The sequence below is a fragment of the Hirundo rustica genome, chromosome 26 (assembly GCF_015227805.2).
Source record: "Hirundo rustica isolate bHirRus1 chromosome 26, bHirRus1.pri.v3, whole genome shotgun sequence".
NCBI classification, from domain to species: domain Eukaryota; kingdom Metazoa; phylum Chordata; class Aves; order Passeriformes; family Hirundinidae; genus Hirundo; species Hirundo rustica.
In genome coordinates this window covers 2,249,909-2,277,879 of record NC_053475.1, presented here as the reverse complement: position 1 = coordinate 2,277,879, position 27,971 = coordinate 2,249,909, and the positions used below count along the sequence as shown (strand labels likewise).

The 27,971-nt window shown below is 47.2% G+C and overlaps 1 protein-coding gene across 2 annotated transcripts; it reads left to right on the top strand.

Annotated features, from left to right (window-relative positions):
• The first annotated feature begins 1 nt into the window (after nt 1).
• PTBP1 (polypyrimidine tract binding protein 1) lies at nt 2-27,679 on the top strand. Of its 2 annotated transcripts, XM_040086504.2 has the most exons (15): nt 2-130; nt 3,943-3,973; nt 13,573-13,651; nt 14,151-14,323; nt 15,270-15,416; nt 16,307-16,477; nt 17,190-17,300; nt 17,593-17,767; nt 19,008-19,082; nt 20,357-20,502; nt 23,033-23,066; nt 23,595-23,687; nt 23,985-24,201; nt 24,425-24,502; nt 24,834-27,679. In XM_040086504.2, exons 1-15 carry the CDS (start codon nt 123-125, stop codon nt 24,964-24,966), a joined length of 1,671 nt encoding a protein of 556 aa, XP_039942438.1. In that variant the 5' UTR covers nt 2-122; the 3' UTR covers nt 24,967-27,679. The 2 variants fall into 2 exon arrangements, with proteins under 2 accessions (XP_039942438.1, XP_039942440.1); XM_040086506.1 differs by lacking the exon at nt 3,943-3,973 and having other exon boundaries at nt 8-130.
• Nucleotides 27,680-27,971: the final 292 nt, after the last annotated feature.

Sequence of the window (27,971 nt, the reverse complement as noted above, 5' to 3'; positions counted from 1 at the left end):
CGGCGCGGGCGAGGCGGGCCGGGCGGCGCCGCCATTTTGTGAGTCTATAACACGGAGCGGTCTCGCTCGTCCCGCTATTGCGGCGCCTCCACTCCGCTCCCGACGGGTCGTCTCCGTGTGCAATGGACGGGTGAGTCCCGCCCGGCGCCGCGCCGGGGCCGCGGGCGATGCTACCGGGTCCCTCCCGTGGTGCAGGAGCTCCCGGGTTGAGGACCCGCGCCGGGGCTGGAGCGATACCTGTGGGGGGCCCGCTGGCGCGGGCGGGTCTCATTTGGGGGTCGCCCCCCCTTCCCCGGACCTCTCCCCATGGGTGGCGAGGGAAGCGGGGGTGGGCTCAATGCGCCGCCTCGTGCGAACCGGCCCCGCGTGTGCTCCACCGCACCGCCGGTCCCGGCCGGGGAGAGCTCGGGGGTCCCGGCCGAGGGGAGCTCCGGGGCCCCCGGCCTGGGCGGCTCACGGGGACCCGTCGGGGCCAGGCGGGGGGCAGCGGTGCGAGAGCGCCGCGGGGGCGGGTGGGGGGCCCGGGCGCGGCCCCGCGGGGGCGGAGCGGGTGGGGCGGGCGCACCTGGCGGGGTGGCGGGCGGTGATTCACGGCCGCGCTCCCTCCCATTGTCTGGCGCTTCCGCGGGCGGGGGCGGGGGGGCTCTCGCTGGATTCCTTTTGTGACCGGTTTTTGCTCGCCCAAGTTTCGCAGGCGGGAGGAGGGCGGGCGGGGCTCTATCGCCGCCTCACCTGAGCGCCGCAGGTACAGCTGCGGGCTCGCTCCCGCTCCCGTTGTCCCGCGCAACTCGGGAAACGAAAAGTTCCCTCCGCACGCTGGGACTCGGGGAGTTTCCAGCGCGCAACTTTTATCTTGGGCAGCGTCGATTCCTCCTTAACCACCGCCCGGCGGGGCCTCTCTGCGGCAGAGTTCGCTCTAAAGCGGGTGTTTTATCAGAGGATCTGTCTCGAAAACGAGTTCTCTGTGCTTCTTTTCTCCTGTCCGGCGTGGGTCTTTTTTTTTTTTTTTTTTAGTGATGTGGTTTTTTGTTTCTTCTAGCGCGCAGTAGTTAAAATATTTCTAAAGGCCTCCGAGTAAGCAGTTTGTTTTCCCTGAGCCGTAAGTACGGGAAGCCCAAATTAGTGCCTTCTCGCTTTCTGCCTCAGAACACTGGTCTGGGCGTAGTCACATGTCTGGGCTTTTTTACACGCTGAAAAGGTGGCGTCTCAGTGTTGTTTTCATCTTAAAACCCATAAAAATCCTTTATCTTACAATTTTTGCAGTCTCGGATCGCTCTGCTGCTTTTAACCAGTTGTTCGTCGTGTTGAATGATATTATTAAAAAAAAAACCAAACGAACCCAACAAATTCTCAGCACATGAGATCACACATTCTAGTGGCAAAAATCGGTTTATTATCAGCTGTAGTTCTAGGGAAGGGGGATATTCTGTGCCTGTTAAATTAGTTGCTGTTTGAACGTAGAAGTTGTAATGTAACACGTGAGGCTCAGTTACCCCTCATCTCTTGGAGATCCTGGTACAGGATTCATGTGCCCTGTGAAAGTGTCTCCTGCTGAAACTTCAAAAACTGCTTCGGGAAATGGTTTTAGGTTCTTGCCGAGTTGGCAGCGAGAGTGGCCCCTGGCTGAAGGCTGCTCCCGTCTCCTTCTCCCAAAAATGATCCTGAGCTGTGCCTGAATGATCCCCTTTGAATAAGTTGCTTTGTTAAAACATGTGAGGAGTCCGTATGGGCAATCCTGCTTTGGAAAATGACCTGGAGGTTTTACTGGTGCTGCTTATTTTTTCCTCTTTTTGCATAGGAATTATCCCGTTTTTCCATGGGAAAAATAATTTTTAGGAAAGGCTTTATTGACTCTTCTTTTGGAACTGGGAAAAGTTTTAATCCCCTCCTGAAGGCCGATGTGCAGGACAGGAGAAGGAAGCTTGGGACAATTTACTGAGGGGGATGTGTGAACTGGAAATACCTTGCACATTTCTTGAATAAAAATTCTGAAATACTGTTGAAGCTTGTTTGCTGTGAAATGTGTTATCAAGTGGGCTACAACAATATCCCAGGAACTCGATAGCTCTTGGCAAATAAAATGTCTCTTCCTGTTGGATACTCCTAAATGCCATCCCCTGCTAAGGCACTTTATGTAAAACATTTCCTGTGTGAGAGGCCCACAGGAGGAACAGGAAGTGGGAGAAACTGCTCTGGGGTAAGTTGGAGAGTTTGGGAAATGCGGGGCATTCCCTGTTCTCATTGTGCTTTGTTGGCAGTAGTTTTTTTAAGGTTTCTGGAAATGCCTGGATTAGTGTTTATGTGTTAGCTGTGGAATGCGCGCTGTGTTTAGGGATGCTGGTTCCTTGAACTGCTCCGTGCAGATGGGTTTCATTAGTTCATTAGAGCTGACCCTCGAGTGCAGCCAGCCCATCTGCCCCGGCGGGTGACCAGCGCCGGGCCTGCGGAGCGGCGTCCAACACGGCCTTCTCCCAGGACCTCCCTGGAAAACACGGAGCTATCGCGTGGCTTCCCGCAGCAGCCGTTGGACCGGGCTGTGGCTCCAGCTGCAGAGCGCTGGGTTATGATGACACGGCAGGTTGGGGGGAAGAGGAAGTGTGAGGAGCTGAGCTGGCTCGTGCTGGGGCTGTGGTTCGTTTGCGGAGCTGGGGACACTGGAGCGGCCTAACGAGATCAGACAGGAGTTTGTTGCAAGTTACGAATTGTTGTAGGAGGGGAGGCAAGCAAGAACTAGTAAATGCAAGTTTCTTCGCATTAAATCACCATGTAGAGTTGTTCTTGAGTACTTCAGGTTTCTTATTGTTGATTCAAGAAGGACTGCCCTACCTGCTGTGTGTCCTCCTGCTCTGTGGAGCTGCTGCAGGTCAGTCATCTTGCCACTGCTGCATCCTGTGCTCTGGAATTATGGGCAGCTCTTTGAGAGGAGTTGAACCAGGCAGGGTGGTATCCATGGCAGTCCTAAGGGGTCATTTCTACTCTCCGTTTTGTATTGCTGCTTTACAGGTGGTTGGAATTTATCACAAAAAAAAAAAAAAAAATACTATCACCAGTGCAAGGGTATAACCGAATTCTTGGGCTCTCTGGAGCACTCCCATGAAACAGTAACATGGAGGTGCTCTGAGTCTCTGGAATATCACCCGGGTCCAACATGCCAGGCTGTAGGCAAAGCCATTCTGACTGCATTGGTGGGCATTGCTGTAAGGAGGTGTGCGTTGTGGTGTAGAGAGTTCAGTGCTGATAGTGGTGTGGATCGCTTAAAAGTACATCTGGTGCTGTTTTTCATCTTAGACAGAAATTCTTCATTTTAGGAGGTTTAAGTGTCTAAGGTAGAGTTTAATAACTGCCTTTTTGTAGAGTTGATAGAGGAATCCTATGCAGGGCGTACCCAGGCTGGGATTGCCTGGATCTCTGGGCACTCTGCTGGTCTGGCCCTGCTCTGGCGGTGCTGGCGTGGCGTGAGGGCTGCTGTGAGCCCTGGCTCTGCTGGGACACAGCTGGGCTCTGTCCCTGGGACCACTGGAGCTCTGGTGTTGGTCTCTTCAGCCGTGCTAGAGCTTGGCAGGGCTCTGTGGGTGTCGGGGACAGGAACCTCAGAAAGGGATGTTGGTGACGGAGCTGACTCGTGATGCTTTTCCTCTTGGTGTGGTCAGCGTTGAGGTCACATCGCTGGGCTCGAGGGGGGCTTCACCCCCACCCCGTGCCCTTGCAGGAGGAGCAGGTGCTGCCATAGGGAGTGGGAGAGCTGCAGTTTTCTGGCACTGCTGGGTCTTGGGTCTCCACCATCACCATCTAATAATTTTTCTTTGTATAAACTGTCCTTGGCTCACCTGCAAAGACAACTGTGCACTTTGACTTGCTTTTTTCTTACTACTGTAAACTATGCTGGATTTTTGTGGCAAACCTATCTAACTTTTTTAATCCTTTTCTTTCTTTTTTCTACAGCATTGTCCAAGATATAACAGTTGGTACAAAGGTAGGCACTTCTCACTTTTTCTCTCTTTTTACACTGCTCAGCATCTGACCTAGTTTTAGCCTCACCAAATGTAGTTCTTCAGCTGTAAAGGGTTATTTCTGGTACCATGTAAATTGGTTTTAACCAGAAGGTAATTCAGTTTCATGTGCATTTAAAACTTATATTATGGCTCAGCATTTAGCTCTTGTCATTTAGGCTTTGATGATCAACTTTGTTGCATTTAGAAACAGCCCTTTCCCCTGCTAAAATGTCAAGCTATGCTTTTTACTTGTGTGCTAGACAATGCTTCTCCATGAAGAAACTGGTCCTTTTCCTTTGGAGAACTCCATTTCCTTTGTTTGTGTGAATTCCTGCTCGGTTATATGTCAAAAATCCTTCTGCCACAAAAGGGAGGGTTTAGCAGCTGATTTTTATCTCCTGTGAGTACAGTAAATATGACCTTTGCCCTTTTAGTCTCAGGTTTGGAAAGTGCAGCCTTAGCCCTGATCTCAAAGTGCTGACAGGAGGCTCCTTATCGGCCACGGGTGGCAACAGGCGTCACGTTCACGGGATCAGCACCGGTGCCGTGAAACCCCGAACTGGAGTGGGCTGAAGGGAGAGGGTTTGGTTTGGTCAGTGTTGTAACTCTGGGGTCAGGACTGCAGTGAACTGAACCTTGTGTGTGTGTGTTGGCCATTGATGCAGCCAAGTGGCACATGGGAGTGACCGAGAGCCACGAGTGGCCACTCAGAAGGGCCAAGGAAATGAGGCTGTGGGATGGGACTCGTGTGGAGCTGGTGCACTGTGAGCATTCCTACCAGAATAGGGTAGGAGCATCACACATAAAGTGCTGTTGGCCATCAGAGCTTTGTTTTGGAAGTACAAAATGAGCTGTTAAGCGCAGACAGACTGGCAGTGCTTGAGGGGTCTGAAGGGGCTCTAACAGCTGTGGGGGAAAAGTTGCTCCTACTTTTCCTCCTGTGGGAATCTCAAATTTGAATTAATGATAGTGTCTGGTTGGGTAGAAATGCTGCCTGCTGCAAGGAGCTCAGTTTGCCATCAGATGCGAGGAGGAGAGGTTTGAGCCTGGACAATAAGGTTGGTTCATAGCCATTTTGAAAGATGGACCAAGGCATCCCTAGAGCAGTTTGATACAATGTCTGCTGGGAAACTGGTTAATGTTGGTTAAGGTTCCTTGGTTTTTAACAATGTGTAATTTGTAACTTTTTAAAGTGATTTTACGTAACTAAACTTAACCAGGAAGCTTCTGAAACTGTAGTTGTAGACCTCAGTGAAGCCTGGAGTTTTGGGGTGTGGGATTGTCTGCCTCATTGCTCCCATCTGGGAGGATTTCAGACCCTGGTTCAGTCAGATGAGGTTTGGGATAGTTTCCTCTGTGTGTCTTCACCTTTGGCATGGAACAGCATCGTGCCCATGGCTGTGCCAGTTGGACAGCTAGGGAATGGTGAGACTAAACTGTGTATGGAACATGAGGTTTCTAGTCAAGTCAGATGAGGCAGGTTTAAAGGAAGTTGAATCTAAATTTAAAGAGTGGCAGAAGCAAGCAGGAAAGCTGAATCATCTTGGTAAAGGTAAGCTTTCAACTGATTTTTGCTGTAGCCGTGTTATTCTAATTGTATTTAAGCAAGTCGTTGAATATTCAGGTGTAGCTCTTGTGATAGAATTCCCTTCATTAGTGCTTGGGTGTAATGTGTCCTGTCATGGTTTCTGTAGGTAAATTGGAGTCCGTGCATATCTGAGAGCAAAGTGAGGCTTCTCCTTGCTCCCATCCTCTGCCTGGGTCAGGCGCATCAGACAGCTTCCCCTGCTCCTGGGATCCAGCACAGACTCAGGTGTCCATTCTGTCACCTGTGCTCATGAGAGCTTCCTGGCTGAGCTGCCAAATCACACTTGGAGATCTAAGCTGGAAAACTGTTTTTAATCTGGGGTGTAAATTTACTCATTCCTGATGTGTATGTGCACAGAAGGTAGGAATTTGCTAGGATGTTGGAACATTACAGTCCCCAAAATCTGTCAGCTCTTGCCATACTCAGTGACATGCTGCTGAGCCCCCTGTAACCTTGTCCATGATCTGATACTGTGACTGGAATGTCCCAAAGCTGGCTCAGACAAGTAGGAAAAGTGCCTGTGACTCAAACCACTGCTGAGCAACGTGTCACAGCGAACTCCCAGTGGCCTCTTGGTGTCTTTGTGCTGTGAGCGCTGAGCTTAACTTGAAAGTTGAGGACTTTATGAAAGTCAGTTTGCTCAATGTTACTGCTTTAAAAAGCAGGCTGCTGGCATATTTTTTTAAATTTTCTCACATCCTTATTTTACATATCAAGAGTATTTACACCCACTTATTAATTTTTCTGATGTCTTAATTAAAATTAGTTTCTTTAACTTAAGAAGCCCCCAGGTGTTCTAGTGACTTACTCTTCTGAGCATTGTACTGTCCAATGGACTTGTTTTTAATCAGGTGTAATTGTAGTAGCCATTCCAGGCTCCTCCGTTTAAAGTGTGTGAATTTGTTTAGGGAGCTCATTGCCATTCTGATGTAGGGGTTCCTGGTACACAGCCTTCTGGAACGTCCTGCAGATCAGAAACACATGATCTAAAGCTTGCTTCTTCCCATAATTTCACTGCTGTCTGAAAAGGAAGTAAGTGTGGCCCTAAGATGGAGGCACGGTGTTTGAGCTCTGAGGTGCTCTTTGACCCTGCAGTTACCTCTTGAAGTATTCTGATCAAGGTCTCACTCTGTTGTGTCTCCTTGCCTTTTATTTAATCTCCCTGCATATCACTGTTCCTTCACACTCTGAGCGGGACTAGAGAGAGGATGAACTGTGACACGTCGCTGCTCTTTAAGTGAAATTGCATTTTGGTGAATGGAAAAGTCTCAGAATAGTTTAGGTGCTGAATAATCCCATAGTTTCTTGGCTAAGTCAAGCTCTGCTTGAAAGATTTCCCTTCCAGAAACCAAAAGTGCAGCAGTGTGGCGTTTGAGAAGTTAATTTTTAAAACAGGCTTTGCTGGAGTGTGATACAGGCTGACTGCATAGAAGTGATTTGTGGTGAAGCCAGGATCTTTGCCATGGGAACAGTAATTATGGCTTCAGGCAGTGGGCCAAGAATGTTGTGAGGAAATTCCAGTCCCCTCCTATGGCTTTAGTTAGAGGCTGCAACAAGCTGGCTCTTGTGGCCTCCCTGTCAGGCGTGAGCACACATGGGAACCACATGTTGGTGGCAGGGGACAGGGATGGCGGTGACTGTTGGATGGCATCAGGTCACCTGGGTGTGCCAAACAGCTCCATCTCGCCTGAGACTGCTGCATGCTGCTTTGTGCACCTGGGTCTTCAAGTCATGTATATGTTAATAAACTGATTTTAGAAAATACTGCTCAGGCCTGCTTTGATTTCAGTCTGTGATGATTTTAAAAAAAGGACCGGGTGGAGAATATTTAATGCGAGTGAACCCACTCAACTGTACATTTTTTAAGCAGTAGGGATGGACTCTGACATCAGCTTCAGGTACTGTCAGACTGGAAAATGCAGGTGTGCTGCTACCTCATTTGTTGTCCTCTCACACCAGCAAGAAGAGGAACTGTTATTTAATTGCACATTCCCCATGGCTCTGGTAGGACTCTTTCAAGCTTCCTGTGATAACACATTAATGCTGTGCTTAGCTGGGCCAGTGTTTGAGCCATCCCATTTGTGGTGCTGCCTGTGCACAGCTGCAGTTCAGGTGCAGTTCCTGCTGCCTGGAGAGTTCCTGCTAAACCCATGTGTTCCACTGGCCTCCCGACAGATGGGGCAGAAATGTCCTTCCATGAGTTCTGTGTTCCTGGAGTGACTCATGCAGGGCTGTTTCTCCCTGATAGGATTTCTGTTGAGCTTTGTCGAGGCCTCTCTGCTCCATGGCAATGACTTGAAAACTCAAGGTTGACAAGTAGTTAAGTTTCAGCTTGGGAGCGGTGGATCATAAAGCCTGGGTGTGTGCCGCCCTACTGAGCCAGCATGACTGCATTGCTGCAGCACTTGGAGTTTAGGAATTTTGGGCTATTTAAACTGGCCACACCTTTTATTTGCTCAAAGGGCAGGTTTGTTTCGAAGGGTGTCTCCATAGTAGCAAAGACTGAGAAAGAAAGTTAGGAGGGGCTGATGGATGAGTGGGTTGAGGATCTGGCTTTGCTGTGAGGCTGGCGTGCACTCGAGCTCATTGCCAAAGCACACGAGGTGAGCAGGTGCAGCACTAGAGGGTCTGGCAGCTTTTAGGAGCTCCAGGGCCTGTCTGCAGCCTCTAGAAATTACGCTGGCACTTAACAGCAGTACCATGAAGGGAACTGTCATGTTGTGACCATCGCACCCAGCTTCAAAGGGGCAGGGAGTGTGTGTGTGTGTGCCCAGTGTGCCATTGGGAATCCCAGTGAGGAGCTCGCCATTGGCTGCTTTGTACGGATATCGGCCTCAATCTTGTCCAGGCAAGAGGGAGGTTGTAACGCTTTTAAAAGCCTGAAGTGGCAGGTGACTGGTGTTGGCTAAGCGGAGTGTGGGTTGAAAATAAGTGTCCCCTGTGCCTTCCAGATAGGCAGATGCCTCTGCCACAGATCCACTGTGTCCATGGAATATGCTGACTGCTGGGTTGGACTTAATTTGATAATTGCTATATGTGTTCTTGTGTTTGAATTGGTACATCAGCCATGAGCAATTTGGTGAACTATATTGATCCCAACTGTTTTGGTTCTGATCAAATGAAAAACTGTGTGTCCAGTGCATGGTTGACACCAAAGTGGGAGCAGCGTCACACTGTGGAATCTTGAAGTTGCTTTGTGTTGGCCTTAACTTCCCAGCTTCCTGGAGACTGTTGGGGATGCAGGTGTGTGTGTTCTTCAGAAGTGTTTCACAAAAAAAGTTGACTCATGGTTTGTTTGTGACCCAAATTGGAATGTTTTTCACACTACTTCAAATGACTAAAGGGTGCTGGAGGCGAGAGAGGGGAATAGAGGGGAAACATAAGTGAGCTGTGCTGTACACATGAGTCTTTGGGGGAAGGCAAGGAAAACTGGCATCCTTCCTAGTAGTTTAAATTTAGTCCCATTCTTGAATCTCGAATCTCTCAGCAAAAAATGTTGGAATGTAACATGAGTGTGATGATGATGTCATCAGGCTGGATTTCTCTTAATAGTTTCTTCACAGAGATTTGAGCTGTGAGCTGAAGGATCAGAGCATTCCTGCGTCCCTCTGGGACTGACCTTGGACAGCCTCTGATGAGCCACTTGCTCCTCCTGTGCTCAGAGGCATTTTCTTGCCTCTTTGATCAGAGCAGAGGGTTTTTGTGAGCTCAGTGGTCTGAGTAATTTTTTTAAAAAATAATTACAGTGGTCTTTTATTTGCTCTACGATATTATTCTAAATGTAAGGAAAGTGAAGGGCAGCAATGCCTGTGTGCTCTGGCTTTTTGCAGGACAGATTTCCTTTGATTTCTTTTCAGAGAGGATCTCCAGGTGCTGCTGTTCCCTGCTTTGCTTTCTGTAAGCGCCTGTTAGCTGACGGCCTGCTTGCCTCCAAAATCCACCTTTCCTCTCTCAAAGTGCTGCTATCCCAAGTCTCAAGCAGTATAAGATGCTCCACATCCAGAGGCAGTCCTGCTGTTCTGTAGGGTTTCCTCAGTGAGCCATGGGGACAAACAGCTTTTTGTAGATCTTGAGCTTGACCCAGCCTGTGGCTTCTGGCCTTTTCAGTCATTGTCCCCTTCCTTTCTATGTGCTCTTTTTGCCTTTGCTTTAATTTTGCTTTCTGCCTGAAAGCTCATTAATGTGTTTGACTTAAAATGAATATTTTTATGGTGGTTTAGTTTGTGTTTGTTTCTAGCCTTTTGCACAGGCAGGATGCCGTTGACTTACTGTAATCCATTTAAAATAAGTGCTGGATCTTAAGTAGATAAAGGATTATATAGGGCAGCTGGGAATTTCTGTAGCACTTCTAGGTGTGCTGATAGAAGCTGAGACAATCTCTGGCCTCATTCCAAAGTGTTGTAAGCCAGGTAAAACCCTACTGGCAGTGAGGCAGTATGCAGTGTATGTGAATGAGCTGTTGCTTTTTAAGCTGTGAAAGCCTGAACAGACTGAAAATTCTTAGGCTTTATTTGTTAAAACTTCAAAGCAAGGCAAGGCTTAGAGTTTGGGGCGTGGTCCAAAATACAACTGGGGGAGATCTGAAATGTTAAGCTGTACCTTTGCAGCAGCCTGCCTCTCCCTGAGTCTGAGAAGAGAATGGGAGAATTGTTGTGTTGGCAGCAGGGCTGCCTGGAGCACGGTGTGTGATTAAATTAGTGCAGCTTGGGCAAGGGGCCTTCTGTAGCCAGGAGCATCAGGCCAGAGGAGGCTGCTGGCATGGAAACCCATCCCAGCAGGGTTTCCCTGGTGCCAGTGTGCTGCTGACTGGGGATTTGCGTGGTGGAAACAGCCCTACCCTGCTCCAGGTAGGATGTGGCTGTGTAGCTCCAGAAGTGGTTGTTGTTTTCAGTCTACAGGAAGAGGAGATTTGTTAGTTCAAATAAGGAATTTGATGTGCTGCGAGTGCACTTTGGCTTCTGTTAATCTCGTCATAAAAATACCAGCTGTGAAAGAGTGGCTGAGCAGAAATGTCAGTGTAATTAATGCCTCTGTAAGCAGGGATGGGAACTGGGGGTTGGAGAATTGTCTTGAAGTGCAGCAGGGAGAGAAGCAGTGCTGTGGGTGGATATGGGTGAGAACTGAGCTCCCCCACAGCCCTTGGCTGGATTTGTTCCGTTTTGAACCTAAATTAAATTATATAAAACTTCAGAATCAGTAACTTTTCCACTGTCTTTCCCAGTATAATTCAAAATACCCAGTGGGTGCGTTGTTGGTGAGAAACCCTTCTAAACCTGTTCAACCAACCAGGCTTGCTTTGGTTCCTCTGCCTCTACTGAATTGGGTACTTGGTATGAAACATTTGAATTTATAGCATGGTTTTAAAGAAACTCTTCAGTGTTTCTAACATGTACAGAAAGAAAACACCGAAAAGGGTCTGAAAAGAGACTGGTGATCCCTGCAGTGTAAGGGCAGAGAGCTGATGGAGGCTTCTGAGTGCTCATTACTCTGGGCATGGTCATAGAGAACTGGGTTTCAGTTTGCCTCGAGTTTGGCCGTTCCAAAAAAGCGGCTATTTCCTGTGGTTATCCGATATCAGCACCAGCAGGAATGGAGGGAGAACGCCCGCGGATGAAAAGTCACGGTTGGTGCAGCCTCCTTGTGCTGGGGGCTGGCCTGTGCGGCATGGGCATGGCAGCACAGGGTGACCACCGGCGCTCCTTGGGGCACTGAGTCTGCTCCTCTCGCACTTCAGCAGCCACTCCTGCGCCGGGCAGCGTGGAGAATGACTTCAGTGTGACTGCACAGTACTGCATGTACTGTCTGTAAACATCCTTGTGTAGAGAAAAGACTAAGGAATAACTGCTCTTTTCCACCCATGGCAGTCATTCGTCCTTGTTTGCATGTACTTCCAGCTGGGAAGCTTACAAATTGACTGCTGCTGCTTTTGATGTTGAACAATCATCCCCCCTCTCCCTCCCGGCTCTGGTCACAGTGGGCAGCACAGGCTGTCTCCAAGATAAGAGGGGAGTGGATTGGAAATTGCTCTCCTTAAAGAGACATGGACATGTGGAGCCCGGCTGCAGTGACATCCCTGTCATCCCTGCCTGCAAAGAAATCCTCAAATATGCAAGAAAATGTTTATTTTAAACAAGCCATTAGGAAAGATAAATTCTTTCCATAATGGTACAAGTGCTTGTTTTTCCAATTTATAGTTTCCTAGTGTTGCTTCTATGAGAGCCAAATACATGGCTCATTCTCCAACATTTCCAAGATGGATTGCAGGGGCTGCCCACTATGATGGCACAGACACACTAATTCGTACTGGAAGAGCTGAAGTTCTGGATATGCAGAATTTTGCAAGTTACTATTTAAGAAGATGTTTTAAAACATTCAAGTACCGTTAAGACCTGACTGGAAGGCTTTCATGAAGCCAGGAATGCCTGATTATGTGGGTAGGGCTGTGCTTTGGTGAGTGGTTGTTGTCAGTAGCTGCCAGGTGTATCCCAGGCCGTGGCACAGAAATCCATACCTGGAGTGGCAGCAGCAGTGCAGGCACAAGAGTGTTCTAACAGCAAACCAGAGGATTTTTTCTGGCCTTGGAATTATGCCTTAATTTGAGTCATCAAAGGATGGGATCACAGTCTAATAGCCTCCCAGCCCAGCTTGCCTCTTGCTGCACTCAGGAATCGAAGTGCTAATTAGAACAGCTGTTAAAAGGCCCAATCCTAATGACTGCGCCATGTGAGGAGGAGGAGGCCGAGGCCAGAGCCTCGGTGGGAGCTGGTCAGCGCTTGCAGGTGACCAACAGCAGCTCGTGAACCGCGGTTTGGAACCTGGCCTAATTCTCATCTTCGGGACATCAAAGTCCTTGAAGCCTCTTTGAAGAGCTGGCAGTGAGTAGTCAAACGAGAAATTCAAGATTTGAGGGGTAAAGAAAAAAAAAAAAACCCCAAACCGTGTGTCTGTAGCTGGGTGTTCTGGGGCTCTCAGTGACCTACTTTCCCAGCCTGTCTGCTGGGGGAGTGCACAGAGCTTTTGTTGTTGCACGGCTCCTGTTTCTGCAGGTGCCACCAGATACAGGGCGTGTGGAAGATAAGGGTTTCTGGTGCCATGGTGTGGAGCGGGGTATGTTTCCATTAAGGTGGGTGGGAGCTGCCGAGGCAGGGATGAGCTCTGAGCTTTTTTCTATCGATGAAAGCCTTTTTTTAGTGTGGTGCCTCTGTGGGAGAGTCGTGTAAAAAGTGATGAGAAAGTGCTCTTGTGTGGTAGATCTGTGTGGTATCATGTTTGCTCACAGTTTACAATGGAATTTGAAGTCTTCCATGTAATTTACTTGAAATTAAGCTATGCTGCTTTTAGATGTGTATGCAAGTATAGATTGTGCTAAGAAGTCATTCATAGGCTTGTTTGCTTTTGTTTTAGTAGTGTTTTTTGTACCTACTACTTGGGTTACACCAGTCCTGGTCACTTGAGGTGATTTAGGTGACTTTAGAGGGAGTGCTGTAACAGAAAATACCTTCTACCAGATCAGGGTGCTCCAAACCCTGTCCAACCTGGGCATGAACACTTCCAGGAATGGGCACAAAATGCACAGCTTTGATTCGTAACTGCCAAGTCATTCTCAAACAGTTTTGGCAGCTTCAGAGTGAAAATTCTGTGGGATGGGAGTAGTCAGAAACCTGTTTTGCCACATATGACAGGAGAAGGTGCCTGTTGGTGCACAGTGCTGTGTGTAGTGGCTTCACACAACTCAGCAACACTCCAGCCCTGAGATCCCTAATGCTGAGCTGAAAAGAGATACTTGGATAGTGCTGCTCCATTACCAAACTGGATCTGACTGATATTTAATTAATGGAGGTGAGCTTCACTGCCCACTGTATGTTTTCACTTACACCTGTATTCAAGTTTACACTTGTTCCTCTCCAGCTTTTTCAGTTGTTCTGCTTTAGGAGTGCCTGGATAGAATTGAGTAAAATGCTGTCCCTTTACCTGTCATCTGTTCTCTTCCAGCGGGCAGCTGAGGAGCTTTTCTCTCCTTGCGTTACTACTAACGGACCCTTTATCATGAGCAGCAACTCTCCTTCTGCAGGTAATATTGCATGGAAACAAGCACAGCAATTTATAAGTACTGTGAGGAGGCCTGGATTTTCCTTCTTAGTCATCATTTTAAAATCTCTTCGTTTTTAGTACTTACTAGGCCTTTTTTGGGATGGTGCTGAACAGTCATAATAAACTGCCGACAGCAGTAGGCCAGGTGGAGAGGAATAAAGCACCAGTCTGGAGTTAGTGGCTCAGACCTGCACTAAAAATATGGGTTGGTGGGTGTGTGCTTTACACAAACTAGGAAATGGCCACTGGAGAATTGATTCCGTTGCAGTGGCATGTGGCTGTGTCACTCCTATCGTGTAATTTGGGGGGAAAAAAAGGGGAAAACCACATGTCTTCAGATTCAAGTTAACTTAGACTATGGAATTTCTGTGTAATAGTGCAGTAACTGGCTGGGGAGCAGAGTCTGTGTGTCAGCAGTAGGAAATGAATGCTTCTTCTTCCAGACCCTTTTCATCAGCAATAACTCTTGCTTCTTACAGCTAATGGAAACGACAGCAAAAAGTTCAAAGGTGATAACAGAAGTGCTGGGATCCCATCCCGAGTAATCCACGTCCGCAAGCTCCCCAGTGACGTCACAGAGGCAGAGGTCATTTCTTTGGGCTTACCCTTTGGCAAGGTCACCAATCTTCTGATGTTGAAAGGAAAAAACCAGGTATTATCTCCATAAATGAAAGCATGGATTGTGTTGAAGGCTCGATAGGTTTGTCATCAGGAAACCAGCTCCAAGTTGTTTAAACAACTGCCGCGTGTTACGAGTCAATAACTTCTCCGTATTCTTATTTTACTTTTCTGTGATTATCCTATGAGCTGTAGAAAATACCATTTTCAGGCTGCAGAAGGAGCTCAGTCCATAATTACAGGTTGTCATTTATAATTAGCGTTAGGCCTGGTTTGGAAATTGCAGGCCAGGGATTATTTGAACAGCAGTGCCATGAGTTGGCCTTTTTCACTCAGGCTTGCTTGACAGCTGAGTTACCACCGTGTAACGTGGCATATTGAGGACACCTTTACAGATCTAGTAAATGAGCTGGGTATGGCTGAAATACTCTTGGGTAATGTGAGAGGTGTGCACTAATTTGGTAACTAAAATTGTCTTGCAAATTAAGGAGTAAAAAAGCAAGCCAACTTTAATCATTGCTTAAAATAATGTCTTTAATCTTAATTATGAAAAGGTGCCTCTGATATATTGCATGGTGTGATTATATGCTAGTGCTTACTGCAGTGACTTGCTACAATCCCTTACATTTCTCTTCTGAGGAAGAGAAGCCCCTAAGGGTGTAGAGCAGTGAGGGGGCTTCCTGCCCTGGAGAGAAGTGAAAAGTCTGGACTTTAGCTCTGTTTTTGTGTTCTTGCAGACACATCTAAGTACACATAGCATGGAGATCTTAGGGTGAGATTGAAGCATTGCATTAAATCACTCTGGAGAGGGCAGATCCTGATTTGTTCTACTTATAATTGGGTTTTAAACAGTTCTTTGTACAAAAACACGTGTGTAAATGCAGTTGTGAAAACCCAATCCCGTTACGGCTCCGCCGGAGGTTCGGGGTGAGCTGGTGCTGTCCCGGTGTGACGTGTCCGTGTTGGGTTTCACTTCCCAGGCTTTCATAGAGATGAACACGGAGGAGACAGCCAACACCATGGTGAACTACTACACCACAGTCACTCCGGTGCTCCGGAGCCAGCCCATCTACATCCAGTTCTCCAACCACAAGGAGCTGAAGACAGACAACTCTCCAAATCAAGCAGTCAGTTTGTTCTCTGCATTATCATCTCAGGGAGCGGGGGGACACACAGATCTCTGCTGCTGGCTTGAGATCCATGGACTTGAATAACATCTGGTGCTTTAGGATGTTTGTTTCTAATGCTTAAAAGATTTCTAATAAGTGGCAGCCCTGACAGGGCTGAGCTCAGCTGTGGGTAGAGCACAGCCAGGTGCTGGTAGGTGCAGCAGGTCTCAAGGCTCTTGAGCAGTCAAGGATCTCTGCACCACACATTCTGCAGAGGGGAAAAAGTTCCAAGTTTCAGCTTAACCCCTTTTGGCCGCCTTTTTAGGACAGGAACACTGGAAAGAAGTTCAAGTGTTGTGGCTCTTTGTCAGGGGTGGCTGCCAGTAGATCCCCTTTGTCTGCTCTCACTTTTGGAGCTGACTCCTATCAGGATCAGAGCGCCCAGTGCTGTGCAGGTGGAATGCTGCTGTTGGGTGCCTCTCACAGCTGGAGCACAAGTGTTAGGGGGCTCTTCAGGCACATCTCACTTCTGGATCCCTGTGGCAGATGTGCATCAATATTTCAGTTTTGTCAGCTTGTCTAGGATTCTGAAGATGGATTCAGAAGAGCCCCGTTTTTCCATTTTTCTAAACAATGGGATCATTTTACTGCATCAGGTTATGCCAAGCAAGTTTTTGCTATAGCACAGTTACTGCGTGGTTGATTTATTTGTACTTTAGCCTTGCCTTTACTGGTTAGGGTGATCTTTATTGACCCTGTCTCAAACGTGCCCAACCCCTTGGAGCAGCACGTTCTGCTCACTGCTGTGTCCAGCAGGCTGTTTGCAGAGGGGAAGCTCAAGGAGAGCTGACTGTGTGGTTTTTTGGAAGCAGAAGTGTGGGTCTAACAGCTTTTTTTTGGTCCTGCAGCGTGCCCAAGCAGCTCTGCAAGCCGTGACCCAGGTGCAGGCCGGGGCTGTGGCGCTGGCCGCCACGGCTGCGGCCGTCGATGCGGGGATGGCGATGGCTGGCCAGAGCCCTGTCCTGAGGATCATTGTGGAGAATCTCTTCTACCCTGTCACTCTAGATGTTCTGCACCAGGTAAAATACTTTGCTACAACTGCTTGAAGATTGTCCTGGAGGAAGGGGCAGCAGCAACTGGTGTGTTACAAAGTCTGTGGTTTGTGTTTGTACAGTGCAAGTTCTGAACAGAACTGTCACGCTTCTCTGGGGACCATACACCTGCAGGAGATGCTGCTAGTTTTGGTCCCCCACTTTTGCGTGATTTTAATTTCCAGATATTTCAGTCCTTACTCACTTTATTGGATCGATTACAATTCTTTGGGTTATCTTTAGATTTTAGCAAAAGTAGCTGCTCCTCATCCTTGTGCTGAGGCCTGGGAAGCAAATACAGTGTCCAGGAGTTATTTAGGCAGTGGCCATTTTGGAAAGTTCTGTCTGCTGTGATTGCTTAATGTTATCTTAATGTTTAAAATGCAAGCTTGGCTGCATTTAAGAATTCCTGAAATTCCTGGAAGAGGTTGAGTACATGAAAGGTGTTTGTGAATATTCCTGTTTAATAACCCAGAATAAACAAACTCTGCTTAGGGAGCAGTTCAGTCACTGGTGTGTTCTAGACTGATGCCATGATGCCAGTCAAGCAATGCCCACAGTGTGATTTAAAACCTTCAGTGCTACACTTGAAAGCTGACAGGCTGAAGGGATGACTTTTGTTTCTGCTTGTAACAAGAGATCAATATGAAACCTTCTTACTGGAAATGTGGTAATGATATACACAAATGTTATCTTGCAGATCTTTTCCAAATTTGGTACAGTCTTGAAAATCATCACATTCACTAAGAACCATCAGTTTCAGGCCCTGTTGCAATATGCTGACCCCATGAGTTCTCAGCATGCCAAACTGGTGAGTGCTGCATACCTGGCTTACTCTGACTTGGGTTTGCCTTGTTTAATCCAAGCTCAGGGTGGGCTGACACCAGCGTTACCCCAAGGACAGAGCACGAGTGGGAGGGAATTGCTCCCATATGCGACTTGGAGGCTGCCACAGGGGCTGAATGAAGCAGAGCTCTCTCTACATGAGATACCTGTTCTCAGGTGGATCCATGGGATGTCCTAACACCCTTTCTCTCCAGAGAGCAATTGCTGTGAGCTTGGTCTGAATGCATTTGGGTGAGCACTGGTTTTGTTTCCTGCAGTCTCTGGATGGACAGAACATCTACAACGCCTGCTGCACGCTGCGCATCGACTTCTCAAAGCTCACAAGCCTCAATGTAAAGTACAATAACGAGAAGAGCAGAGACTACACTCGCCCAGACCTGCCCTCTGGGGACAGCCAGCCCACTCTGGACCAGACTGTGGCAGCTGCTTTTGGTGAGCGTTCAGGAAGTGGGAACAGGACAAAGCCACCTGGTGTGTGTGTGTGTGTCTCATGGTGTCACCTGCACCCCCTCGCTTCTTTTCATTCTGCACTCTGCTCTGAGAAGTGCTTGTTAAGCTTTGTCCTTGCAAACATCACCTGGGCTCAGCTCTTTCTGAGGGACATTTTTCCAAAGGTGCTTTATCTTGCACTGACTGTTTCTGTCTGTGTGCACACCCTTTGCATATATGCTATAGCAAATCTGGATGTTAGGTCAAGTTATAGTTTAGGCCAAATGCTGTTAAGTGTTATTTCTCTGTTAGATTGTTACGGTTAAGCTCTTAATTTAGGTGTAAGTCAAGTTAAAGTGTTGTTAAACTTTAGGCTGCATTCCTTTTCGTCCTTGTTTACACTGTTTTTACACGCACACATACCTAGGTAGACTTCATTTAACTTCATTTCTGTTTTGATTGCCTGGATTTTGTTTGGCTTTGTTGTTGCTTGCTTTCCCTCCTTGTGCCTTAGTTGTTCTTTGTAAGTAGAGGGAATCTTGCCAGCAAATCTTGCCAATTGTTGTGCTTTGTAGTTTAATATTAAATATGACTTCTGCTTTTACTCTTGTTGGTGATTTTTTTGGCAATCTCAAGCACAGTCATTCAGGGCAGTCTGTCAGGAGAAGGGTAAAGGATGTCATCCTGGTGTATTTGGTCAAAATTTTGGAACAGAGTGTAAGGCAGGGCATTTGGGGATCACTGGGGTTCAGATTAGTGCCAAATCCCGTGTCAATCCCAGTGGTCGGTGCCTCTGGTGCCACCTGGTGTTTGCCCAGGAATTGTTTTGGTGATCTCTGGAAGTCCATTGCTACATGAGAGGCATTTTTCAGTCTCTGGCTGTGCTTTAGGCTTCAGCTTTCAACTAAATACTTCTGTTGAAGGATAGATCAAGACATTTTGGCTACGTTTAGGGAGGTTTAGGTTAGATATTAGGAAAAAGTTCTTCACCCAGAGGGTGGCTGGGCACTGAGCAGGCTTCCCAGGGCAGTGGTCACAACACCAGGCCTGACAGAGTTGAAGAAGCATTTGAACAACACTCCAAGGCACATGGTGGGATTGTTGGGTCTGTCCTGTGTAGGGCCACGAGCTGGACATGATAATCTTTGTTGGTTTCTTCCAACTCAGAATATGACGTAGTTCTGTGAAGTTTTGAGTTTTCCTGCTGTTGAGCATCTTTTTATAATGTGTTTGTCTTTCCCAGGTGCCCCAGGAATAATCTCTCCTCCGTATGCTGGAGCTGGCTTTCCTCCTACTTTTGCCATTCCTCAGGCTACAGGTACTGTATTTCGTAAGTTGAAATTTTGTGTAGGTTTTCTGTGGCTGAAGCATCTTCATGTTTTAAAGCAAAGTACTGCTGTTTTCGTTTGGGTTAGCCATGTAAATTGTAAATGCTGGCATTTGACTATGGAAGGGACAGGTGATCAAGTATATCACCTCAGCTAGGAATGCTGTGTGCAACTGCAGCACCTCTGGGCAATGTCCTGGTGGTGGAAAAAAATACATAAAGCAGGATGGGAGGGACAATAAAGGCAGACTTGGAATTAATATGGGGAGATTGTGAGGAGATGTAAGTTCTTGTATTTTGAATTTCCTTATGTCATTAGAGAGGTTGGAACCTCTATTTGACAGCTGTACATGAGGTCAGAAGCAAGGAATCTGTCAATTTTTTCTTAAATGTTTTGAGAAAGCTGGCATTTAATCATGACCCTGATTCCATGTGCTGGGCCAGTGGCACTTTGAAGTTCACAGCTCCTGCTGTAGGTAACAGATCATTGCTGCTTCCAGAAGCAGCCAAGAGCCTGAAAACTGGAGGTGCCGAACACGCTTGCTGGAGTGCCAGCCTAAACAAGCCTTGCTGGGCTTCTCAGCATTCCAAGCCATATTGACTTTCTGGGAACATAATGGAATTTCCTTGCTTATGACAAACAAGCACAGAGTGGGCTGTTGAGGCGTTGCTGTTTTGGTAACATCCAGCCCTGCTGAGGAAACAAGCAGGGCTGCTTTGGGGAGTAATCCACAGAATTGAGCAGTAGCAGTTGTTTCTCGAGCTCTAAAGCTCTTTGCCCTTGAAGGGCCAGTACAGGAGGTGCCAGCTGGGTACTGGGAGCTGTCTAGGAATGCCTGTAAATCAGTGGTTCCCACTCAGGGGAGCTGGGTGACGGTGGCACAGGGTACCTGGTGGTTGCATGCGTGGTGAGAGCACATTGTGCATGCCCTGGTTGGACGGACCCTCCGCACGCCCCGTGTGTGACACCTGCCCTGCACAGCAGAGCTGAGGCTTTGTGCTCATCCGCTGCTTGCGAAGCACGCGCCAGAGTGCTGAGGCACCTGCTCAGCACCAGGCACTGCAAGAGCAAATCCTGTTAGAAACCAGAACATTTCCTGCAGCACCAGAAGCGGAGGCTCCTGTTGCCCTCAGGATTACACGGGCACTGTTGGGAATGATGACTTGCATGGTTCAGAGGATGTGCTGTTCTCCCTTCTGGTGCAGCAAATACACTAGAGTACGTGCTGTTAATTCTTTACTGGTTAATATTCTTTAATTTCCAGGCCTGACAGTTCCAAGTGTTCCTGGAGCACTAGCTCCTTTGGCTATTCCAGCAGCAGCTGCGGCGGCTGCAGCAGGACGGATTGCCATTCCCGGCCTGTCCGGGACAGGGCACTCCGTGCTGCTGGTTAGCAATCTGATCCCAGAGGTTAGTGCAGTCCTAACTTTACTTTTTTATTTTTCTCCTTCCTCTTATCTCTGCTTTCACTTTCTGAACACGGATTGGGCTGAAATTCATTGAAAGTGAAATCCTGCTGTATCCAAAGGAAGCGGCACCGCTAGAGCAGCCGCTGCCGTGCTCTGACAGCCCCAGGTGTAGGGCAGAGCAGTACTCTAGTTGCTGAAGGGAAATGGGAAAGTCCATCTCAAATTGAAATTGCTCTTCCTTGGTTCAAAGCCAAGGACGCTGCCTGCCTGCTCTTGTCCCCCAGAGACTACAATGCCTGTCCCTTCATCCCTTTTCTGTGTGGAGTCTCCCCACCATTCCCATGGAATAGTGTCATTTGGGTCACAGAATAGCCATGTTCATTCCTTTTCCTTGGCATGTTGTAGTTTTTAATGCATTAATTCAGAACTACAGAGAGGCTTCATGCTGACCTTTGCTCTTTCTGTGTAGTGTCTGGATCCCTGCTAGCTTGACCTTGTACCTGTGCAGTATTTCCTCTGCCATGTGCTTGCACATTTCCCCCTTCCAGGATTCCTGGAAGTTTTTTCCTTAGCTAAACCCCTTAACAGCTCACAGTTTACATTTTCAATTCTACTTAACTGAGTGAGTTGAAATATTTGGGTTTCTCTAAAAACAAAGCAAGTAATATTTGAACAAAAACCTTGTTTAATGAAAGACAGCACCATAAGGGAATTGGATACTGGGGGCTTGGATTTTCCTTCAGTCAGCCCCTGGATCTGGTTGGATTGAAAGTGTAGAACCTCTGGTGTTCAGCAGGGTGATGAGGCTCTGCTGAGGAGCTGTAACTGGTGGGACTGTGCACACACGTTAATAGCACTTTGCAAAGCTGTAAAACTTACCGGTGATGGCAGAGTCACCACAAAACCTCTTTGGATCAAAGGGGAAGCCTGGATGTGATGAATGATCAAAATGTTTAACTCTCAAAGAGACCAACCAATTGGATCATGTTTCAGACTGCTCTTACCTGTCATTGCTGTTCTCTCCAGGGCATGAAATAACAGCAGGGGCTGTGAAACAGTTTTGGGATTTGTTGCTCGTGCTGCCTGGAAACTGCTCTGCCATTCTCATCTCTGGCTTGTTCCACCATAAGTCCTGATAATTGCAGGCATCATTATTCCTGACCAGTGTGATGCTTCCAAGTGTGTGCTCCCAGGATGCTGTTGGGTGCCTGGATGGCAGTGGCAGGACACGGGGCTGTGCTGCACCTCTCAGATTTCTCACAGCTCTCTTTAGGCAGGAGCAAGCAGTTATTTCATGTCCTGTGGGGTTTTTTTTTTGAGGAGCTCTTCACTCTCCATCCAGCTTGTCTTTGGGCTAGAGAGACTTTGGGACTTGGACTGAAGCTGTGAACTAACAGACATGAAACTTTTTCCACTGCCTGTATAATCAGTGTTGTAGAAACTTACCTGTGCCACAACCAGTTAGTAAAGAGACAGTATTGCCTGGATTGACTGCTCTGCCATGGGGTTTTCCTGACTGGGAATCATGGGAGCTGAAATGGCTCCATTTTTTTTCTTCCACAAGAGTGGAAGAAACAACATCTCAGCTTGTGGTGACCCGGTACTTTGGGTTTCTGCACAGTGAGGTCGGGCCACGGAGCAGGAGGGGAACAGTCCTCTACAAACAAGGTACCAGCTCCTTTATCTGAGTGCTTCCAGCAGACCTTGGACTGGGATTTGTGGCAGTACAGCTGCCCATCCACGTGATCTGTTTGTTTAAAGCAGTGCTTGGTATCCAAGGTGGATGTTCCTTATTTCTTTCCAGCCGCGTATTATGGCATGGATTGCTTCCTGCAGTTCCTGACCCCAAAGCACCAAATGAAGCTGTTGGTGACTTGGTCTATGAAGTCACTGATTGTAAACAGAGAAAATATTTTTAGTCAAATTTCGGGGAATGCCATTGCAATTGAATTGGTTATTGCAGCCTGTGGAAGTCACTCTGGGGGGATACTGTCTCTTACTCCTTTGTATATCTGAAGTAAAAATGCCTTTTCTTTATCATTGTGTTCCACTAGGTAAAACCTATTAACTGTTTCTGTAAGCAAGTTATTGTATGTAGAATTCTATAAATCTGACTGATGGAACACTACATATTCCTTATGTATTTACTGACCTGTGTTTTTTGCTACTTTTTTCTTTTCTCCCCATCCCTGAATTTTTTTTCTTCCCCCGATCCGGAATTTCTTTGCCAACTGACTGCACGGTACTTCTGCTTCCTGTTGTTGCTTGAAACAAAAAAATAAAAACATTCCCCTTCCAAAAAAAAAAAAAAAAATAAATAAATAAAATAAAACAAACCCTGCTCTTCGGAAACCAACCTGCCCTTCAATATTAACCATCTTGAAAACTTCATCATCCATCAACCAATTTCGCCATTTCCTGCGGGGACTCTGCCCTTCCTCGTTGTGGACGATTTGTGCAACCTCGCTCTCCCCTTCGATTCCTTACCTCTTCCCTGTCCCTCCGCTGCCTTGCTCTGCTGTTCTCTAAAGAGAGTTACACCCCAATGCCTCTTTATTCTTTTCGGTATGTTATTATTCACACTTTTTATTACCTTGTTTTTCATTTATTTGAGATTACTTTTTGATACTTCAGAAATGTACAGTTTGCAGTTTGCCTTTTTTTTTTTTTTTTTCTTTTTTTTTTTCTTCTTTTTTTGGATGCATAATTTTGGTTTTACATTGTTTACTTAGTTTGCTGTTTAATTTAGTTTGCCTTTGGTTTTGGTTCAGTTCTGCATGGGTTATTGCTTTGCATGTCTTTGATAAGAGTTTTAAATTGTGAGAGCATGCTAAATTGTCCAGTCTTCTGGCAGTAAGATTTTGGCTTTTTGCTGAAACCCAATGTCTTTTCTTTAATGTATTGTTCCATTATTATTCTGCCATATAAAGAATTCTGTTAATTAGAGCAGAATATGTAGCCGTGGTTGGAATGAGATCAGTTCTGGTTGGGAATGGATGTTTTTTGCTGTTGCATTGATTAGCTGATGTTAAGTTGAATTAGACTTTTTTGCTTCCCTACCTAAGACTGTTCTTATTTCCTCCCTCTTTGAAGGAGTCTATGGCGATGTGCAGAGGGTGAAGATTTTATTTAATAAGAAAGATAATGCCCTGGTTCAGATGGCTGATGGGAATCAGGCCCAGCTTGGTAAGCTTGGCAGGGTCAGACTTCGGGCAGTTAGGGACAAAATGGGTAATTAAAACGTTAATATTGGCACTTCATTCTCTTCCAACAGAAGACCCAAACGTATCCATGCCTTGTGGGGTGGGGCAGCTCTGGGGTTGGGGTGGCTCATGGATGCGAGAGGGAACTGGGAAATGAACACAGTGAGGCAGAGGGACCCTGCAGGGTGTGGTGTCTGCGAGGGCAGTGGAATTCTGGCCTTGAATTCACGTGCGGACAAAACTGAAGTACCCTGCAGTCAGGTGTGTCCTCCCCTTGCAGCCATGAGCCACTTGAATGGGCAGAAGCTCCACGGGAAGCCCATCCGTATCACGCTGTCCAAGCACCAGACTGTGCAGCTGCCCCGTGAGAACCAGGAGGACCATGGCCTGACCAAGGACTTTGGGACTTCTCCTCTACATCGTTTCAAGAAACCAGGCTCCAAAAATTTCCAAAACATCTTTCCCCCCTCTGCCACTCTTCATCTGTCCAATATTCCGTAAGTATCCGCAGGGAGAGTTCGTGTTTGGCTGTGTATTGAAGTGTTGCAGCCTCGCTGTGAGGGCAGCTCTGTGTTGCTGTCAGGAGAGCTCACCCAGCTCCCTGTTCACTTGTTTTGCCATGCCAAGAGGGAATTTAGAAAAGTCTCTGATGAGAATTAGTTTTTTGAGATTACCTGTGTCTATCAACATCTGTTTGACTGGGAATTTTTTTTGTTTCAGACCTTCAGTAACTGAAGAAGACCTTAAGTTGTTATTTTCAAGCAATGGTGGGATGGTCAAAGGATTCAAATTCTTCCAGTAAGTGTTTTGTGTTATGTCCTCTCCTTAATCCGGGCTTTTCATATGGGAAGGGTGGAAGTAGTTGGTTCCAGTCAAAGGCTCAAAGGTGAGCAAAATCCTTACTAACAGCATTTGACTCTGGAGTAAATAATTCCTGAGTAACCCTGGGTTGAGCACGGAGGGAGCAGTGGGGGTTGTGTGTGCTCGCCGCAGAAATAACTCCTCTAAAGAGTGAGTGTGCTGCAGGTACCTGGGGGGTTCATTCTCTGCTGGATGGCAGAACTTGGATCAAGTTGTGGAAAAAGTTCTGCAGTGAAACTGAACGTGCCTGAAACTTGTGTCTTGTCAGGAAGGACCGTAAAATGGCTCTGATCCAGATGGGCTCTGTGGAAGAAGCCATTCAATCCCTCATTGACCTCCACAATCATGACCTGGGGGAGAACCATCACCTGCGCGTGTCCTTCTCCAAGTCCACCATTTAGAGCTTGGGAAGGCCCCAGTAAAAAATGGACTTGACTTAAAACCTCTGGGGTTCAGCCTTGACCTTAAAAGGCTGGACACCAGGGTTTCAACTTCCATCATTCCAGAAAAAAAAAAAAAAAGCCACTTTAAAAATGCAGCTGAAGTGACCTTAAAAGACCAGAGATTTTATTTTTTTAAAGAGAAATCAGTTTACCGGTTTTTAAAAAAAAAAGAAAATTAATTCCTCTTGCTAACCTTGCGGTGATGGGTAACAATCTTGACTGTTCCAATAAAAATCACAAGTTCAAGTTTACACTGTGGAACCTGCTCTGGGAAATTCCCCTCCCCTCCTGCTCCTCCTCCCCCAAAAAGCAGATCCCAACAAGTTTTATCAGGTTTCACATTGATGCCTTTTTTAATTTCCTTACCCATTCATGCCTTGAAAGACCTAAAACCACTGTGTGAATTCACTGTAGCGCCTTGGAGTCAGGATTGTGGTGACCAGGAGCTCCCAACCTGCCCAGCACAACACTCGGTTGCGTTGATCCCACCTTAACTGTGCACCTGCTGTCCTGTGCCTTAAACCTTCTACTTCTTTGGGGAAAACATCTGAGCTGCAGGGAGGGGATGGGCAGAGCTGAGAGGGGGAGAGGCTCTGGCTGACGATCAGCTGGGGGAGCTGGCAGAGTGGATAAAGGAAATTTTGGGCTGTGACTCGGGGCAGTCGTTCCCCGCTGCCCCGTGTGTGTGTGTGTGTGGCTCAATCTCCACACGTGCCCCGTGCCACTTCCCAGTCTGCTCGTGGGTCATTGCCACCTGCAAACTCGGGTGGGAGTTACCTGAGAGCCTTTGTGGCTGAGCAAAGGTCTGGCTGGGGGAGCGTTCCCAAGGCCAAATCACATTCCAGTGTCAGGAGCGAGCCCGCAGGCTCTGCCCTCGCAGAGCAAGGAGGGACAAAAGAGCCCCTGTGGGACACTTGTGAAAATGAATCAGAGTTTGTCAAAATTGTGCGTGTATATACCTAAATGCTTGGCTAGGATTTGGAGAATCCTTGGATACCCTACAATTAGAAAGGTGCCTGCAAAGAGGTACCTTTGTGCCCCTAATTGGAGATTAACGAGGCTGCTGTAGCTCCGCCATCGTTCTTAGAGCATGTCTTCAGCATTTGAGCTTTTGTTTGAATCCTTGTATTATACTTTGATGCCGTTGCTGTCCTCTGTGCCTAGCAATATTTCCAGTTGACCAAATATTCTAATCTCTTTATATGCAAAAGAAATAGTTTTAAGTACCTTTTATAGAATGATAAGATGGTATAAACGTAATCTAAATTTACTCCTTTGTGGTATTACCCGTGTATACTGTACTTTATTTTCTTTGTTTTGTAATTGAAGCTGTAGGGCAGGAGTAGTTTCCAGGCTGAGGTCGTGGCTGAGGATGAGCAGAGCCGAGGGTGAGAGAGAATGAGCACAAACAGCTCAGGAATGGAAGGAAAAGGACCCAGGCTAAAGATTTTTATTTTTTACCTTTTGAACCTATAAGCCCAGATGTTGTTCTAGGAAGGGAATTTATTAAAAGTAGAATGCAGCAGATCAGTTTTTCCCAATGATACGACCATTTTTATTTTTTTTTCTGGCTTACAACTCTTTCCCGGGCCATTCTGCCTTCTATTCCGTGTGATCCGATGTTGCCTTACATTTCCCTCTAACCTGCAACCTGTTCGGATGCAAAATAACAAGAATCTTGTACTTTTTTTCAGGGTTTTTCTGCAAAATTGTGGACCAAAGTTTGTTTTTTAATTGTCTTAGTGTTGCAAGTTCTGATTTCCTTGCTTGGTGTGGGAGCTCTTGACTTGCCTAGCACTGAGTGTTTGGAAAAGTCTTAACTTTCTGTAGTTCCTCCCTGGACTCTCAAGGATATGAATTATGCTGGAGAAGCGTGTGAGGTCCGAGTGAGGCTCCAGCTGAGGCTGTGGCGTGCTGGGTACCCCTGAGGAGGGCAAGACCCCCGGTGACAGCATCACCCCAGCTGCTTTTGGGTGCCTCTAAATCTGGGTGAGCTGTGCTGGAGCCAGGGATCTGCCCCTGCAAAGCTCCCCGAGGCCCTGCCAGCAATCCTGCAGGAGGGCACGGCTGGGGGTTTCTGTGGCTGTGGGTTCATCCCCTCCCTACTGAAACACCCGCTCCTCCCACAGGGGACCCAGCCCACCCAGCCCAGTGGCACTGGGGTAACTGGTCAGTGCCCCCCATCACCCTCCCCAGCTCTGGGGAGGCTCCCGGGGCCGGGACGCTCCGGGTGTCCCGTGCAAATCGCAGATGGATTTGGGGTAACCAGGCCCCCCCAGCACAGCGGGGTGCTCCCTTCGGATCCTGTGTTTGCATGTAAAGAATGTGAGTAACTAAGGGTGTACATATTTATAATTTTTTTATACCTGTTGTAAGACATGAGGGGCAGCAAAACCCAGTTTTTTATGGTGACCAGATGTATTGTATATTTTGATAACAGCAATTCCAGGTTCAGTATTGTGGAAGGTGGGTGGGGAGGGGAAGCGTACACACCATCAGAATTCCATTGCCTCTTTCAAAGAATGTTTGTAATGCAAAAAGAAATGAAATTAAAACTATTTTATAACAACCTTTGTACCTTTCTGTAGCTCCATTATTTCTGTTGAGATTGTAGAAGCAGTTGGTGCCCAGTCTGTACTTGTGCTTTCAATAAATTCTTCTGTATCCTTCACTCCTGATCTTCCTCCTCTTTATTGTGCCTGTTTTGCTTCTGATTTTTCCTTCTCATGTTAATTCCAGCTGCCTCATTTTATTTAACTTTGACTTTTCACACACTCTGGGCTGGCAGTGCGTGTCCGTGTCTCGGTGGAGCCATGGGTCCCTCGGTGCCAGGCTGGAGCCCCAGGGCCTCAGGTCCTCCCTGATGCCCTGCCTGTGTCACACTCCAGCACTTTGTTACTTCATGTTCCTAAACTTTCCATGCGTTCTGGCTAATACCCATGAAAAATAACCCACTTTAAGTC